General features: G+C 43.0%; 1 protein-coding gene across 4 annotated transcripts in view; it reads left to right on the forward strand.

Annotated features, from left to right (window-relative positions):
* ATP9B (ATPase phospholipid transporting 9B (putative)) overlaps positions 1 to 18,847 on the forward strand; it is a 343,595-nt gene that overhangs the window by 103,637 nt on the left and 221,111 nt on the right. For 2 of the 4 annotated variants that reach the window (XM_006258252.4, XM_006258251.4), the window contains exon 7: positions 8,280 to 8,331. The exons of the other annotated variants lie outside the window; for them this stretch is intronic. In XM_006258252.4, coding sequence (XP_006258314.2) covers positions 8,280 to 8,331 — 52 coding nt within the window. The remainder of the gene's footprint in view (positions 1 to 8,279; positions 8,332 to 18,847) is intronic. 4 annotated transcript variants of the gene reach the window in all.

Consider the following 18,847-nt stretch of genomic DNA (forward strand, 5'->3'; position numbering starts at 1 on the left):
CCATCTGCTCACCATCTCAGCATTCACGAGCCATGCGTGGTACCTCAAGGTATGTAGAAAAAACATATAAAGCTGTATCTATGACTGAATCATCGAATCTCTCTGAATCGATTAGGATGCTTCCGATTCAATTCAGAGAGATAAATGGGTTTCCTGATTCGATTCAGATTCGGAGATTTGGCTGCTGAATCAGGCCGAATCTCCTCCAAATCGAATTGGTGACCAAAGGTGCAAATGACATTGAGCACTTCAGCCTTTTCTGCATTCTCTGTCACAAGGTTGCTTCCCCCATTCAGTAAGGGACCCATGCTTTCCCTGATCCTCCTCTTGCTACCAGCGTATTTGTAGAAACCCTTCTTTTTACCCTTTGCATCTCTTGTTAGTTGCAACTCCAGTTGCGCTTTGGCCTTCCTGACTTCATCCTTGCATGCCCAACCAGTGCTCCTATATTCTTCCCTAGTTATTTGTCCAAGTTTCCACTTATAAGCTTCCTTTTTGTGATTTAGTTTACTGAAGAGTTCCCTGCTAAGCCAAGCTGCTTTTCTGCCATACTTGCTTGGGAGTCTCATGATAGACCACCAGACCAGGAGGAAGTGGTGGACGAAGCTTTCTTCAAACAGCTGGTAGAAGTTTCCTGATCACAGGCCTTGGTTCTCATGGGGGAACTTCAGTCACCCTTGGTCTGCATCCTTCTCTCTGTAGCAAGAGAGAAAAGGTGCTTTTCCTCCTCCTTATGACAGTCTGAAGGCTGCTATCATGTCCCCTCTTAAACACCTTTTCCACAAGTTGACCATGCCTAGCTCCTTCAGCCTCTCCTTATATGACTTGTCTTCCAACCCCTGGATCATCTTTGTTGCCTGTCTCTGGACCCTCTCTAACTTTTTTGTGAAGACTGAGGCAAAGTAGCTGTTGAGTAGCTCTGCCTTCTTTATATCTTCAGTTAGGAGTCCCCCCTGGCTTGTTAATGGAATACCCACAGCTTCCTTGGTCCTTCTTTTTTGGCCAACGTGCTTATAAAACCCCTTCTTGTCCTTGGCCTCTTCTGCTAGGTGCAGCTTATTCTTTATCTTTGCCTTCCTGATTTGTCCCTGAAGGTTCTTGCTACTTCCTGGTATGCTTTCTTGGTGACCTGCCCATTCTTCCATTGCCTAGCTGCTTCCCTTTTGCACTTGAGGCATTTTGTGCAGCTATGTTTGGTCTCTTGCCATTCTTGTGCTTCAATTGTGTTGGGATAGTTTCTTGTTGGGCTTCCAATACTGTGCTCTTTAGAAGCTCCCAACCCTCCTGGGCACCTGGGAACAGGGGAATGTGGCAACAGGGAAAATATTTCATATGATTCCTGTAGCTTTTCAGCTACACCCCTATCCCTCTACTCCAAATGAAGAAGAAATACCACTTATACCTCTCAATTGTCCTTTGGCTAAAGAGGAATAGCCCTTTCCTGTCTAGTCTCTCCTTTTCTTTTCTTCTGTTAAAGAGGAATAATGCTTGTGCTGCATTATTCCTCTTTCCCCTTCAGGAGGCAACCTCTTGTCCCTGTTTTGCTCGCTAATTTGAAAAAAAGCTTCTGTTTGTCCTTGACATATGGGTTATTCAGGCTCTGAAAGGTGGGAGACCAGGGGGAAAGAATGAGTTGAGTGAAACCAGGTAAAGAAAAATCCAAACAGACAGACCCTAGCCTTAACAAAATAGGACAGGACAGATAATAAGAAGCATGTTTTTAAATGTTAAAATGAGACGCTTATGTTGATAGTGTTACAATTAAGTATAGTACATGACTAATTTTCTCCATCCTGCTCAAGTATATTTCACTTGAGCTGATAGGCTTATTTAATACTTGGGCAGGCAAGCATCAGGATAGCTTTGAAAATACCAATTATAAACATGATTTATTTATAATGAAGGTTTCTTCATGGAAGGTGATAATTTTGTAGAATTTATGTAAACTGACAAGTTGTGGTGTTTGAGATGTCTCTTTAGTTCTTTAACTAGTGGTTAAATTGCTTTGACCAAATTTTGGTCTTTCAGTCAAGTTTTTAACTTGATTACAAGCCACTGGAAGTTTTTAGGCATCATGCTAGTAACCTGAGATGTTTAATGAATTCAAGTCAGAGTTGGTAAAGAAGTTGTAAAAATGTATAAGCTAGTCTATATGAAGACCAGACATCTGTTTAATTGTTATTGTCATTTAAGGAAATATTTATTTAATTTTGAAGTTGCCTTTTGCCTCACATGCAAAGTGCTGGCCCTCAGGAGGAAAAAAAGCAAAGTGTTCACTGGTTGCTGCCACACAGGGGGGCAATCCCTGCTGCTCCCCCACTGCCCCATGCTGCTTGGGCGGCTCTGTCACGAGTGCCCCAATGCCGCTGCAGCAGTCGGTGAGTTGGGGCTTTTTTTTTAAAGGGCCAGGAGCTGGGACCAGGCAGGGCAGCCATGGTGGGGAGGGAGGTGGGGGGAGGCTGGGAGAGTGGGCAGGGAGGGTTCATGACAGAGCCCCTTGCACAGTGGGGGGTAGTGAGGATCGCCCCCCAACCTGGCAGCAGCCAGTGAGTAGGGGCTTTTTTTTAAAGTCTGGAGCTGGAGCTGGGCAGCCATGGGTGGGGGGCAGGAGCAGGCAGGGGTCAGGAGGGCTGGGGGAGCAGGCAGGGGATGGGGCCTGGCAGGGGTCCCCCCATGGTCCCCTTCCTCCCCTACTTACCAGTATGAAGTCTGGGTCTAGCTTCCTGCTGTAGCCAGCGGAGACTGCCCAAATTGCTGAAGCTCTCCAAATGTTTTCCGAACTGATTTGGAGAGCTTTAAATTGATTCAGGCCTTTTAACTTGTCTCCTGATTCCATTCAGATTCAGAGATTTGGCCACCGAATAGGGCAAAATCTCCTCTGAATCAAATCAGTACCTGAAGCTTCACATAGCCCTGCTGCTAATCTGGTGTTGTGAGTAATGTGTTTGTTCCTGTGATTTTGTATGATGCACAGTGACTAAAGAGTACATCATTATTTATTAAAGAATAGTCCATTTCTGAAGCAAGAAAGATGATAATGGGTGGTGATTCCCAGATCATAGAAGTTTTATACCTCTGACTATGGAGAATAAGGAAAGATTTTGTGGAAGGATTTTGAGTAAGGGATTTGTTTAGTTTTGTTTTGGTTTTTTTGTGCTGACAACTTTAATCTACAATATTGCCTGGAAATGCATAGATTCAAAACTGTGCTATTGTAATATATTGAAATTCATGTAAGACAATTTGAAACATAAGAGGATACACTGTCTTCTAAAGATACTAGTTGTATCATGGTAGCTCTCAACCAAGATTAGGATCCAGTTAGAGCATAACCTAAAAATGTTTAATAATTGTCAGACAGTGGACTGAAGATCTTGCAGAATGATGATTACATGGTAGGTTGATGTGCCAGCCTTCTGTATTTTATCAAGCTGAGCTCAATTTTGAAGTTTTGTCACATCTTGGTTTTATTTATGCCCAAAATTAGTATTCAGTTTGGCACAAAGTTGGAAGATTCTGTGCAAAGCGGAGCCTGAACTGGATTTGGTACTGAATTAATTTTGCATAGAAACATGAATAAAGTGTGAATTGCAGAACTTGGTTTATACACTGTGTGCTTTGCCTGGCACAAGACAGTGTTTTAACTCTTATACTTAACGTGACTACTAATTCCACCCAGAAGTTTAAAAACGCAAATATCTATTGAAGATTTTATGTTAAGTTTCTTACCGTAGCAGGTACCTGTGTCTGAAGTGCATCCAACAGTAAGACTAACATGTTATCTGTTTACTTACTCCTTTCATTTCCCCAATTTTTTTTCAAACAAAGGTTTTTGTGTATAGTGTGCTGATATGGTCTCTCATAAACGCAAAGTTGATTTTGTTGCAATCTGGAAAGGGAAAAACTAATGAATTTGTTAGGTAGATGGAGTGTTCTTGCTATACAAGTACTATGTTTATTCAAAATGTAATACTCTCAATCAGTGGTGCTCAACCTACAACCCGTGGGCTGGATCTGGCAACCATAGTCATCTAGTCCATGAGGCTTCTTCTGGGTCTGAAAATTTGGTGGCAGGGGAGCCATGGCAGCATAAGTTACTCTGGCTCCCTGCAGCAATTAATACTGCCACCACTCACCCCACTGCTAAATTTTCAGACCTGTGGGGAGCCCTGTGGACCAGATGACACAGCCCCATGTCCTAGATTGTGCCAATGATTGGGGTCACTCTGTTGCTAGATGCAGCATGCTGGTTTGGCTCTGGATGCCAGGTTATACCTGTGGACTTTCTCTGTGCCAGCCCTGTGTGGAATCCAGCCCACAGACCAGCCCCATGCAACTCATTTGGTGTATAGAGCTAGATAGGTTGAGAACCACTGTCCTACATAGTGTACCAGTGGCAAATGATTTGCAATAGTAGAAATAAACATTTGTTTTAACGCACCAAATTAATTAAACTATTGCCCACAGAAGTATCTTTAGCAGCTAAAGTTAGCTTCTGGATGATGTTTTGCTTTTTGTTTTGTTCGGGTTTTTTTTTTGAAGGGGGGGATGGGAGATGAGGATTAATGTGTGCTGATTTATATTAGCGGCCATGTGTGCTACATGGAACATTAGCCTAAAACAGGAGCAGGCAAACCCCAGAATGGGTATCAGTGTGTGGCACGTAAAGGCATTTTGCTTGGCATGCACACCTCGGGGCACATTGTGGGGAAGGGGCTGTGGCTGTGCTGCCACAACAAGGATCGGGTCCCTTGCAGCCCCTCTGCCCTTGGCATGTCAATATCTTTCAAGTCGAGGTTGTTGGTGTTTTTGGTACTCTGCCCAAAAATGTTGCTGACCCCTGGCCTAAAAAATTCAGCAGGGAACTATTTACTAGGGCTGTGCAAAGCTTCAGATCATGATTCAGATTCAGAGGTGATTCGGAGGCTGAATCTATGAATCCAAATTGAATCTCTGGAAGCTTTAGACTTTCCAAATCGATTCAGAGCTTCCGAATTGCTTCAGAAAAGATTCGGAGCCAATTCGGCCATAGAGTATAATGGGGAATCTATGAAATATCTGTAACTTTGTTGTCTTTTTGTATGATTTATATGAAACTTGCAGGGATGGTAGCTCCTGCTGAGAGTATGACCTGTACCAAGTTTCAAGATGATAGGGGTTTCTGGGAAACTGCACCTCAAAGTCCTGAAAGCAAAACACATGTCTTGTGTATGTGTTAAGCCACAGTGGGATCAAAACTGCAGGGATGGTGGCCCCTGGTGAGGCCACAAAGCCTGCCAAGTTTCAAGGAGATAGTTGCAGGGGTTTGGGGGAAACTGCACCTCAAGCTGCAGACAAGCAAAACTCGTGACATGGGTGACTCCGGGTGCATTAAGGTGCAACAGGGTGAAAGCTGCAGGGATGGTAGCCCCTGCTGCGGCCATGAAGCCTGCCAGCTTTTAAAGAGATAGGTGCAGGGGTTCTGGGGCCCTGCACCTCTAGCTGCTGACAGGCAAAACTTGTGACATGGGTGCTTGTGCAACTGTGTCTGTCTTGGGGTGTGGAGGGGGTGGGGGGACTACTGCAGGCCTGGCTGCTAGGCTACTGTGTTACCAGTTACCAGTCATTCGTGATTCACTCAGGGACCAACTCAATACACAGTAGCTAGCTAATGTAACAAGTTAACGAGCAAGGATTAACACCTACAAAACCAGACTAAGGAGAGGAAAGAATCAATACAGACAATCAACTGCCCCAAGACAGAGACAGTCAGTTGCACAAGCACCCGTGTCACTAGTTTTTTGTCAGCAGCTAGGGGTGCAGGGCCCCAGAACCCCTGAATCTATCTCCTTAACAGCTGGCAGGCTTTGTGGCTTCAACAGGGGCTAGGAAGCCTGCAGTTTTCACCCTGCTGTGCCTTAATACACACAGGGTCGTCTGTCATGAGTTTTGCCTGTCAGCAGCTTGAAGTGCAGTTTCCGCCAAACCCCTGCATCTATCTCCTTGAAACTTGGCAGGCTTTGTGGCCTCACCAGGGGCTATCATCCCTGCAGTTTTGACCCTGCTGTGGCTTAACACATACATGTGACATGAGTTTTGCTTTCAAGAATTTGGGATGCAGTTTCCAAGAAACCCTTGCACCTGTCTCTCTGAAACTTGCAGGCTTTGTGGCCTCAGCAGGGGCTACCATCCCTGCAAGTTTCATCCAAATCAGGCAAAAAAAACAACAAAGTTATAGATATTTCATTGATTCCCCATTATACCCTATGGCCAGATCTCTGAAGCGGCTCCAAAGCTTCAGAGCCGATTCGGCTGAATCGAAGCGGGAAACTGACCCAGAGCTCCAGATTGCTGGCATCCGAATTGGCTGGATCCAAAGCCAAATCGAATAGCTGCCTATTCATACAGGCCTACTATTTATATCTATTCCCGTCTCCTCATTACTCCTTTTTCCCTCACCATGAACATTTCTTAAATTTTTAATTCCTTTACCATCTAGTTTAAAATCTTTTGTAGTATTTGTGTTTGTGGTGAAGTGGGTATCCCTGGCTACCCACAGGGCTAGCTTCCCACCTGCCTCTGGGCACGCCACCTGCCTGTCTAGCTCACCACACCTTGTTGGTAGTTAATAATGTTGTTAGTTAAGGTGGGAGGCTGCCCATTGTTACACCCTGATATTGGCAGGGCTATCCGCGGTTCCATTCCACCCCTACACCGTGGCCTAAGCCTCACAGATGGCATCTCAGGCAGTTAGCTAAACCATCGCCTTCGCCCATTAGCTGTGGCCCCCAACCATGGGGACCTTTGGCTTCCGTAAGCCCTGACCCCGTCTCAGGCCCGGTCAGGACCCCAAGCTTCCTCAGTGTTCATGGGTGTCCCTCGCAGTGGGCCCCTGGCTCTTTTGACCCTTTGGTCCTGGCCCAAGCATTGACCAGTCAAGTACGTCAGTGGGGTTTTCGCCTCCTGCCTGCATTTAAGGATTGGGGTCCCCCGTTCCTGGCTCAGGTGCTCCTGGAAGCATGCCTGGCCCTGCGGGGTCACTCCCCCAGCAGCCTCAGGCATCTCCAGAAGCTTACCTGGCCAACCCTGCTCTGATGGTAATGGAATCTGGCCCAGCTGAAGGTGAGGGCTGGGGTTAAGGTGCCCCTACTTGCCATTCACTGTGGTGGTAAATGGCCTGGCATTTCTTGGGGGCTCCCACACCACTGAGAGCCCCACCAGGCCACCCAGTCTTGGCAGGGTGCAGTTTTAGGTTATGCCTAGGACCTGGAGCCTCCAAGCCATCCCCTACAGCTCCTTCCCTTACCTCCAGGATGTTCCAAGCAGCTTTGCAGCCAGGCAATGTTACTGCCTGCTGCCAGCAGCAAAATGCCCTGTTTATATAGGCAGCCATGAATCTGAAATGGCTGCCACAATTAAGCACCTGCTGGCTGCTTGGCTTGGCCCTTAAAGTGGGAGGCACGCACAGTGCCCTGCCACAGTGTTCCATATCAATTTTACTTTTCTCAGTCCAGTTTTCCATTATGCTTCAGATTTTCATTATTGACTATGCCTAATTGCATCACGAAAGACAGACATCTTTTGTGGAACCTGGAGATTTCAGTAGTTGGAATACCCTTTGTAATAGAAGGCAATAACAGAGTTTTTAAAAAGTGCTTAGGATGTTCTTTCTTCATATAGAGGACCTAATTAAAACTTACTCTGTTTGGAACAGAAGTTATCTTCTTTTTCTTTTTTCTTCATTTCTTTTTTGGGCAAAGACAAATTCTGCATGTCTAAATTATGAATAATAGGACTTCTCTGCATCCTAAAGTTAGAGGGGGAAAAGTCCCTAAATACTTAGGATGCATGATTAGTGGTCTGGGCCATCTAAATACCAAGACAGGTACTTTAAGTTGCACCAATCAATTTGTTATCTGCACTTACACAAAGCAAGTAGAGGGTGAGGATTTGGCTTACTAACATTCTTTCTTTTCTTTCTTTTGAGTTAGTTTAACATTTGATTTTTTTCCTGACTGAAAACAATAAATCAAGAAAATACTCCTTTGTTTCAATTCTTCATGCATTTATATGATTCACTAACAGGGAGAATCTGAAAGGCTTAACTGTTGTTTGCTTATTGTATAATTTTTCTAAAATATTGATTTCTGAATTGCAAATGCTGAATGTAAAGTACTTTGATAAATCCTCTTTTAATTGAGTTTCAATCCATGCGTGACCTTTAGTTGCTGATCTTACTGGACATTTGATTGGAATGAATTTTTTATTTACAAACACATAAAATATGCTTTTTCCCCCAGAATCAACGAATCCCATCTGATATGGTGTTTCTCAGAACTTCGGAGAAAACTGGTAAGAGCTTTGTGATTGCAGATAATTCTTTGTTTACTGCATGTTTGGATGGCAGACAACTATAGTAGAATATGCAACTTTGACAAAACAGTGCATAACTGTCAACTTTTGAGTAACACGGTGTTTGTGAACCATAAAATATATTATGGTTCACAAACACCGTACAGATCAGAAATTCCATATTTGAACTGTTAATACATGATGTATTTTAAAAACATGCTGTCTTGCCTACATATGTTTATTTATATCTGGTAATCACATACTTAAACCAAAGCAAATGTAAATTAAATCTACTTGGACTGTATACAGGCTAAAGATATGAGTAATTCTTTGCTGAAATTTGACAGTATGCATAAGGTAGCTATTTTTTTATAACTATCTTTATGTATTGCAATTTAGATGGAAATGTGTAATTAGATTCCATTGTGTTTACTTAATCATTACTAAGTAACAGAGAAAATTGCTTTCTACTTGATATGTACTAGTAATATGTCATTACATTGGTTTATAAAATTTTAAAATTGACATAAGTATTTAAGAGTGAAAGCTTAGTTGGAACAGCTAAGGCTGCTACTTAGCACTCATTACATATAGCATATTATATTGTGCTAACATAACAGTTCTGGCAAGATGTGTGGAAACTGCAATTTTTTCATTTTTAGGAAATGTTCTGATTCTAAAATCCGATTCATTTAATTTGACAAAATACATCTCAATTTTTTTTAATTGTTCTGTAACAATTATTTTGCTTTGATATTGACATGGATTTAAAGTTCCTTGTAAAATGTTTTTTCAAGATTATCATATTAGCATTTGAAGTGAAACGCTTCTGTCTTCTGGAAACTTTTTTTCAGTTATTTTCCCAAATGACATGTTTTGAGAATCGATATTTTTTCTTGGAAATTTTGTTTTTGATGGCATGGCAATTTCAAGTAGAAAAATGTTCCACTGAAAAAATTCCAATCAGCTTTAGTCTAACAACATTCTTGTGAAATACATTCTTAATTATTTTTAAAAGTCAACCAAAGATATAGGTGTGAAATGGAAAAAAACCAACCACACAGCAAGTTGGTGCCCGGGTTGGAATTAGAATTCAGGAATATACAGTTTTTCTTTGAGTACTTACCAATGTGCACTCCACCATTGGTGCGTGTGAGTTGTGTGCGCTTGTGTGGATTCTTCTGGTGAGAGTTTTATATACTTGTGTAGATTCTTCTGGCTAGCTCCATTCATTGGGAATAATTTCTGCATCTTGACTGTCTTCCTTTCTGTAACAGAAAGCATAGAAAGTGTCATGTCCCCATCTACTCCTCAGTTCTGTTGACCTCCTGAGGAAATTTAGGAGTCTGGCGGTTACTTTGAAAGACCCTGTTCTCAGCAAAAATAAATCCTCAAATGGAGTGAATGCAGAAGTAGATTATTAGAATTCTCAGATTATGACTACTGGTAGCAAAAAAAGAATAACACTATATGTATCTATACGTATAGATAGACTTGTGTGATCTAAACAAATAAGCATTTTACAACTTAGGATTCTACATCTTAAAATCCAAAAAATTTCTAATAGATGGCCAGCTCCTTAGGGGTGGTCTTATCCAAATTAAGAGAGTAAAAGTGAAAAGGCATTGGATCTTCATGCTGCAGGGGTTTAGGTTGTAGCCGTGTTGGTCTAAGGATATAGGCAGATCTTCATTACATCTGCAGATGGGAACCTCAGCAAAGGATGCCAGAGGAACACATCTCAGAACACAGAGGCCACTATTATCTCCCTCCTCAAAATAGGGCATACATTACTTAACATAAAGGTCAACAGTTCCTTCTCAACAGCTGTAGTTTCATGTTGCAAGTATAAAACAGCTTTTTATCATTTTTGTATATATAGTTAGTGTTAATAGATATTTGCTAGTCATTATGGTAAGATTAGAACACTGTCTCTATTCCCAGTAAAACATCTCTTTTCTCTTAGAAAATGAAAGAGAGCTTTCCTCAGGGATTATAGCCCAAAGAATCATCTGAAAATTGTATGGCAAGACCCAAAAGGGTTCTTGTGGAACATTAGGGCAGCAGTTACAAAATGTTGATATCCATCTACTCGTATCAGACAATGCTTTATGGTCTTAGTAATGCAGCTTAGTACTGGCGTCTTTGATATTGACAATACTAGTACTGATACTGCTGGCTACCTCCCTGTAGTACCAAAGTTCCTGGTATAAAGGAGTTATATAGCATCAAAAGATTCAAGAATCAGGCAAACAACTGTCTCTCTAGCTCTGTTGCAGGTCCTGATCAGATTTATTTTAGAGTACTCAAGGAACTGGCTTACCTAACTGTAGAGTTGTTGGCTGTTATCTTTGAGAACTCATGGTGATGAGCTGAGATGGGGGGAAGCGAATATAATATCTGCTTTTTAAAAGGGGGGTAGAGAGAAGGGTTCAAGGGAATAGATTGACAAGGCTAATGCCTTAAAGTATACTGAAATATATCATAAAATAATTGATTTTGTAAGCATCTAGAGATTACAAGGTGGCAAGAAACAGCCACCATGGGATTATCAAGAGCAAGCCATGCTTAAACAACCTAAATTCCTTCTGTAATTAATTATCAGGTTTTATGGATGGGGGAAGAGTAAAGTGTATGATATACCTTGGCTTGAGTAAGACTTTTGCCACTGTTTTTCCAAATATTGAAACTACTCTAAGGTGGGTATATAACTAGTTGCATAATTATTCTCATTGACCAGTCAGTCATCAGTGACTCAATATCAGACTAGGATGAGGTACAGGTTTCCCTCGCTGTACATACGTTCCTGGAAAACTGCGCATAACTCGAATTCGCATAAAGGGAACCCACTTTCCAATGTAACAAATAGGGTTATGTTCCAAGACCTCAACTGTATTGACACCCAGACCCATTTCTACCACTTTTACAAGACAGTTTTGTTATTCACAAACAACAGACAGAACACACAAGTACAGGCTGTATTATAGTGGAGATGGCAACTACAGAAACACGTGTTGCAGACAATAAGCAAGGAGCACAGATCCACATGGGAGACTATATTTTGGTGTGCGTCACTCTCACAATGGACCACACAAAGCAGCTGACTGCAGGCTTCCACCACACTGTTTGCATAATAGTGAATTTACCTCACATATAACGAATTTTTGGTATAAAAAGGGTCATTGCATAAGAGTGAATTCACACATACAGAACCCACATAAAGCAAGGGAAGCCTGTATCAAGTGGGGTTCCCCAGCAGACTGTTCTGCCTCCAATATTGGTCATTATCTCCACTAATAAGTTGGAGAATAGGATGCAGTGTGAATAGAGTAAATTTGCAGATGACACTAACTTGAATGGGGTAGTTGAAACTATAGAGGACTATAGTGGAAAGGATTGAAATTAAAAATGACCTTGATGAACTGGGAAAATGTTCTAAAATGGGTCAGCAATATTTTCGTCAAGAGTGCCAAAAACACCCCAACCTTTACCCATGCCTGGACTTGGCATACCAAGGGCAGATGGTGGGGAGCTGCAAGGGATCTGATCCTCATTGCTGGTGGCAGGTGCACATGCGCCTCCAGGTGGACAGCAGGGGAGGGGCCAGGGTCAGGCTAACCGTCTGTTCCCTGCCATTCCTCCAAGGCATGCGTGCAGCTGCCACTGCCACAGAGCTGGTGCTGGGGCTCCGGACCCCAGTGCAGTTTGTTTGCAGCCTCCCAGATGCCTGACACACCCAGCCTGGGTTCTGGGCAGTTGCTGTCGACCACAGAGCTTGGGTTGCTTGCAGCTGCCCAGCCACCTGCTGCGAACAGCCAGGGCTCTGTGGCCATTGGCAGCTGCCCAGAGCCTGGGCCAGCTGTGGTGTGCTGAGCAAAGTGACATCGCGTGCCATGCTTTGGCATGCCTGCTGTTGGTTGCCAACCCCTGTTCTAAAACAACAAATTGGATATTTGATGAGGACAAGCACAAAGCATTCCACATAGGAAGGGACAATAAAATGCACATATACAAAATGGGAATAACTGACTAGGTTGCAGTAGAGCAGATTTTAGGATCACAAACTGAATATAACTCAACAGTATAATATTGATTTAAAAAAAAAAAAGAGGCAAAGCACAATTAGTTGTATTAGCAGGAGTGTCATATGCAAGTTAGTGGAAACTATATTCATTGACTTGATCTGAAATACTATATGCAGTTCTGGGCAGCCATACTTCCAAAAAAATGTTGACAAATTGGAAAGACTTCATAGTCCAGAGGAAAGCAGCCCAAATTATTAAAGTTCTCAAAAACATTACATGAGAAAACATTAGAAGAACTGGTGGTATTTAGTGCAGGGATTGAGAAGGGGTTTGGCAAGTCTTCACATCCAAAAAGAATCATTATAAAGTGGATGGTAAACGCTTGTTATGTGTCTACAGAAGACAGGACAAGACATAATAGCCTTAAATGTCAACAAGAGATATTTGATTTAGATATTAGAAAAAACTTTTCAACTATAAGGGCAGCTAAGCACTAGAAGAAAATACTTACAGAGGTTGTGGGTTTTTCTATCATTAGAAGTTTTTCAGTATACTTTAGACAGTTTTTTGTGTGGGATGGCTTAGACAGAGGTTGGACTAGATTAGTGATGCTCAACTGTTTGGCCCCAGATAAGTGAGATGGGACCAGACTGAGCCCTGCAAGTCAGGATTGGAACCTGGGGCTTAGCACCACCCTCTCCCACCCCCATGCTCTAGGATTGGTCTCTGGGGGCCCTGGTACCACCCTCTCATGTCCCAGCACACTTGGACAGGTCCCTGGGGGATTACCACCCTCTCCTGCCCCAGTGCACTAGAAGTGGGTCCCAGGGGCCTGGCACCATCCCCTGCCAGCTCTCCACATGCCAGGATCAGTTCCTAGGGCCCAGTGCCACCCCAGCTCCACCCTGTATGCTTGGATCAGGCACCCAATCCAACAGGCAGGGTCTGGGGCTCCCTGTGGGTTCAGAAATTTGGCAGTGAGGAAGTGGTGACATCATTCTTCTGCAGCCAAATTTCCAGACCCATGGGGAGTCCTGTGAGCTGGATGACATGAGGCCATGGGCTGAATCTAGCCTGCAGGTCAGGGGTTGAGCACTTCTGGAATAGAAGATTTCCTCAGGTTTCTTCCAACCTAATTTTTTTATGATCCTATTCCAAACACACTGGATTTCCAGTTATATCTAAGATGTGGACTGATTGCAAGTCCCCTAATAGTCTACCGAACAGCTGTCTAAGATAACACTCTAGTTTGCGCAAACTCAGTTGTCTTTCATCCCAGAGTTGCTTGATGTCTAAAAGGTTCTTTCATAGTTTACCTGCTGTTATTGTTCAGTGGTAGAATCCTTGTCCGCTATGGGGAAACCTGGGTTCGGTTCCTAGATGCACATATAACAACCATTGAGGCATCAAAAGTCTGCACTTGGTCCTACCTGTTTCAGTGGTCTAAAGTGGGGATGGAAGGTCTGGGTGGCCTTCACTCCATTCTTCTGTCTGGGCAGATGCATCAAAGGTCCTAGTGACCTCTTGCGCACACACCATGATCCAGAAGGATCAATGGTTGTATACTACTGTCATGGTTTGTCCCACAATCAAATAACATAGTGCCTTTTGGAATTTAAATGCTGTTCTGGAGAGGTTCTCAACCACCCTTTGAGCAACTAGGTACATTTCATGTGTATTAAAATCTCTGTTTTAATGGACAGTTACTTCTGTTAAAAAAGGTGGAAGAGATTAATTCCCTTATGGCAGGATTACTTTATACTAGATTCCTTGTAGCTTGTTCATGAAAGGTGAAGGCACAGCCTAATTTTGCCCTAATGCTGACTGTCTGGCTTATGGCCAGATGGGACTGTTTGCGTGCGATCTGGGAAGCTAAGCAGGCCTGGGCCCAGTTTGTACCTGGATGGGAGACTACTTGGGAATTCCACAGGCTCCCTACCCTTTTTTTGTTCCCGCCCACCTATGGCCAGATGGGACTGATTTGCATGCGATCTGGAAAGCTAAGCAGGCCTGGGCCCAGTTCATATTTGGATGGGAGACTGTGCGTGGGCTGCCTGCCTATGGCCAGACAGGACTGATTTCATGAAATCTGGGAAGCTAAGCAGGCACAGGCCCAGTTCATACCTGGATGGGAGACCTCCTTGGAATCCCATAGGCTGCCTGCCCTTTTATTTGATATCAAAATTTGGGGTGAGATGGGCACGTTAGCAGGGAGGGAAAGACTACAGAAAGACCTGGATAGGTTGCAGGGGTGGGCTAACAAAAACAGGATGCGTTTCAATACGGACAAGTGCAGGGTGCTACACTTGGTCAGCAGTAACCAGCAGCACACTTATAAGATGGGAAACTCCTTTCTTGAGAGCACGGAGGCAGAAAGGGATCTTGGAGTCATCATTGACTCCAAGATGAACATGGGTCGACAATGCGACCTCGACAATGTGAGGTCACGGTCGGCAGGGCTAACCGGACCTTATTGTGAATCCACAGGTGCATCTGAAGTAGGTCCAAGGAGGTGATCCTCCCCCTCTACGTGACACTGGTCAGGCCGCAGCTGGAATACTGTGTCCAGTTCTGGGCGCCCCACTTCAAGAGGGATGTGGACAACATTGAGAGGGTCCAGAGGAGGACCACCCGCATGATCCGGGGACAGCAGGGCAGACCCTACAATGAGAGGTTACAGGATCTGAACCTGTTCAGCCTTCACAAGAGAAGGCTGAGGGGGGACCTGGTGACCATCTATAAACTCACTATGGGGGACCAGAAGGGTTTGGGGAAGACCTTGTTTCTCCTAGCGCCCCCCGGGATAACAAGGAATAACGCCCACAAATTGTTGGAGAGTAGGTTTAGATTAGACGTCCGTAGGAACTACTTCACAGTTAGGGCGGTTAGGATCTGGAACCAACTTCCAAGGAAAGTGGTGCTGGCTCCTACCCTGGGGGTCTTTAAGAAGCGGCTTGATGCCTACCTGGCTGGGGTCATTTGAGCCCAGTTTTCTTCCTGCCCAGGCAAGGGGTCGGACCTGAAGATCTACAAGGTCCCTTCCGATCCTACTTCTATGATTCTATGATTCTACCACTTGAAAAAGATCATGGTCTACTCAACCAGGGTGCAGACATCTTTCTAACCTTTTTGTGGGAACTTGTCCATAGTTGAAATATGTAAGGTAGCTGTGGGGAGTTTTAACACATACCTTGCTGCATCATTATGCTAATGTGGAAGTACCACAGGCTGTTGCTCATTTTGGTAGATAACTGCAAAGTCACTACTTGCTTCAGATCTGGCCACTGTCAGCAAAAAGAATGTGAAAGATCAATGAAGTAAGAAATGGTTGAGTATCTGGAAGTAACTAGTTCTTTGTGATGTGTTTCTTCCATATCTATTCTACAACATACCCTCTTTTCCTGTTAAAACAATAATACCTATATAATATACAATAATATATATTAATAATGTAATACCTTATAATACTTGTGTAAAACCTGGATTCAGGATTGATGCAGGAATTGAGGTGATTCTTCCCTTTATACCTTCAGCTGGAAGCACAGGTGAATTAAGCCCAGTTGCAGCTCCCAGCAGACATTGTTGGCCAAAAAAATCTGAGTGAGAGTGAATAATGTGCACATCTGTACCAGTAGTGGAATATCTATGGATGATGCATCTCAAACATCCACAGTTTAATAAATAAGTTTCTTCTTCGACTTGTGCCTAGGCCACTAAATCACAACTCTCCCCTAAATGTCAGTAAAAGACAGTTTTTCAGAAAGAAAACCATTAACGTCCATATTGCTGAGCAGCACTCTTCAGCTTTCCTAGAGCCTTCCATTTATCATCTTAAAAAGTAGCCTTTTTGTAAGAACAGTTTTAAAGGTTATAGTATAAGTGTGATTGGGAACAGAAATTTTATACCCTGTCCTAAAAATTGCACATCCTGCCATCTCACGTGATGGCAGGATGCACAGTGTTTAGGATGGAGCATAAAGTTTCTTAGATCCCAAATGCAGAATTGAACCAGGATCTGGGGCAGCCTCAAAACTGCATTGGGATCAGGGTCCAATCCCTGGGCTCATGCTGAGAGCAGCCTGTGGTCTCTGAATGGGACACGATACTGCCCAACCCTGATGTAGGATCAGGTACAGGGTTGCCTTGGGTTAAAAAACCGGGCTGCACATATGGGGGAAGTTGAGAACAGGTAGAGCACCTCTTCAGTCTCGGCTTCCCCTGCCCCGGGTTTTTGAACATTGAATGTGCAGCCCAGTTGGGCTTCATGTATGATTTTTAGACTTGTGGCTACCTTATGCCTGATCCCAGGGATTGGCTCAGAGGGTGGTCATGTCCCATACCGTGAGGCTGCCAGGTGCCTGAATCCAGTATTCAGCTGAGCACTGGGATGGGGTACAGTCCAGGTCTTGGTTCAAGATCTGACATTGTCCCCTATGCAGTCCCAACAACAGGGCTCCCCAACTCTTGGAACATTTGCAGTATTGCCCTGCACAGTCCAAGTGGGCTACCAGCAGGCTGCAAACATGTGGGTGCAGGAGAGCCCATTTGCTCTTGTCTCCATGGCACTTTAAACGTTCTTCCCTGACCCCACATGCAGGCTGCAGAGCAAGGCTGCAAACATACAGGGCCCAGTTTGGGACTAGGGCCTGTCCCAGACCTGATGCAGACAGTCAGCTGATTGTCAACATTGGGATGGGGCAGCTCTAGCCAGTTTGGAGACCTTGGACTGTGCCAGGCTGATGCCCACAGTCAGCTGAATGTCTGCTTTGGGACTGGGCAGCCCCAGGTCTGGGACACATGCCATTTTTTTTGGTTTCAAGCACCATACAAACCAATCATATAGATGTTCTACATTATGGACACCTTTACATGTTCAGCAAAGCTGCTCTGATGTGCTGTATTTATAGCGTGTCAGAGCAGATTCAATTAATTGAGTCTGCTGGAGTGTGGTAATTACTGCGCTCCAGCAGACTCCAGCATCATATGTATCAGTGTCTCTGAGCTGAAAAATGATAGTGTGGGCACTTTAACTAAAGTTCATTCAACAAGCTTTAGCTAAGTGCCCTTGCCACTATTTTCCAGCATGGGAATACTGATGCACACGATGCTCCAAACATTTTAATTAGACTGGCTCTTGGAGCCGATCTAATTAAAGCGCTCCTGCCCCAGAACACGTGTATAAATGTCCTATATGTGGAACATCTATGTGGTTGGTTTACCACATTTTATGGCACCTTAATTTGACTTCATGTATGACATGTTGTAATTTATGGTGCGATTAATGTGTTAATCCAACTCCTTGCTTCAAGACGGGATAATCTCTGTGTAAATCTTCCCAAGCAAGTGTTTTCTAACCTGTGCTTAAAAACTTCCAACATGCAACAAATAGACTACTTACATTGGCGGTGCGCTTTTTTTTCCAAAATCTGAACTTCAAACATATGGCAGTAATTCCTTTTTGAATAAAAAAATAAAATGCTTAAGTCTATAATTGTTTTTTCCTGCAAGTTGTAGTTTTGAAAGATTTATGGTTTAATTTATTGTTGACACTTTAAATACTTTGCTCAAACATTTTAGTTTTAATATATTTTGATGTTCAGTATGTAATTTAAGTTTATCTTCTGTACAATAAAACAGTTTACTTTTTATAGCTTTGTTGCATTAACTTCATTGTAGTTTTAAAAAAGAGCTTGTAGACTGTTCCTTTAAATCTTTTATATTTTTCTCAAAAAGCCTCTTTTGGGGCTGAAATTTCTCTTTATATTTTCCCTCCCTGTAAATGATTTTTCTTAAGAATATGCTGGAATTTCCTTAATTTTCAAACAGAAAAGCGGTTTGAATGATAAAGGTGAGTAATTTACAATACAGCATCTCATACTGGTCTGGCTTAGGTTCATGTAAGTATGGTGTCCTTGTCAGAATGAGTCATAGTGGCTGTGCTTTGGTGATGAGCACTTTTACACTATACAAATCTATGAGATGCAGGATCTCTTAGGATACTTTGAGTTGTACAAAAATGCCTTGTTTAAGTGCAAAAAGCTAACATTAGTGATGATTCACTTTAGTAGCTTAAGACTCTTTTAGTATCTTGTGCATGGCTATTATTCTATGGGACAAAATGTTGCATGCTTTATCAGAGCTGTTGTCTCTTGTACTGCCTTCCATAAATAATATGCCATTTAATTTCTGACAAATGCTACATGTTAACACTCAATATATAACCTACTTTCTAGATTACTGTCATTTTGTATCTAGATGCAAAAATAATTATTAGATCCTAATAATAAGACTTGGAAAGCAAGTCTAAAAAGAGTTTTCCTCTACTCCTTTGTCTAAAATTAATGTTCTTTTATCTAGCAACTGAAATAGAGAAGATATTTGTCTCTGAGCTGAAGACAAGTAACAGCTCCTCAAGCCCCCCCACTCTGAAATTCTTTACCTTTAAACCTGATCAAATACATGCTCAGCTTCTTGTTCTAACAAGGATTTTA

This window comes from Alligator mississippiensis, chromosome 3, assembly GCF_030867095.1.
Source record: "Alligator mississippiensis isolate rAllMis1 chromosome 3, rAllMis1, whole genome shotgun sequence".
Classification (NCBI taxonomy): Eukaryota; Metazoa; Chordata; order Crocodylia; family Alligatoridae; genus Alligator; species Alligator mississippiensis.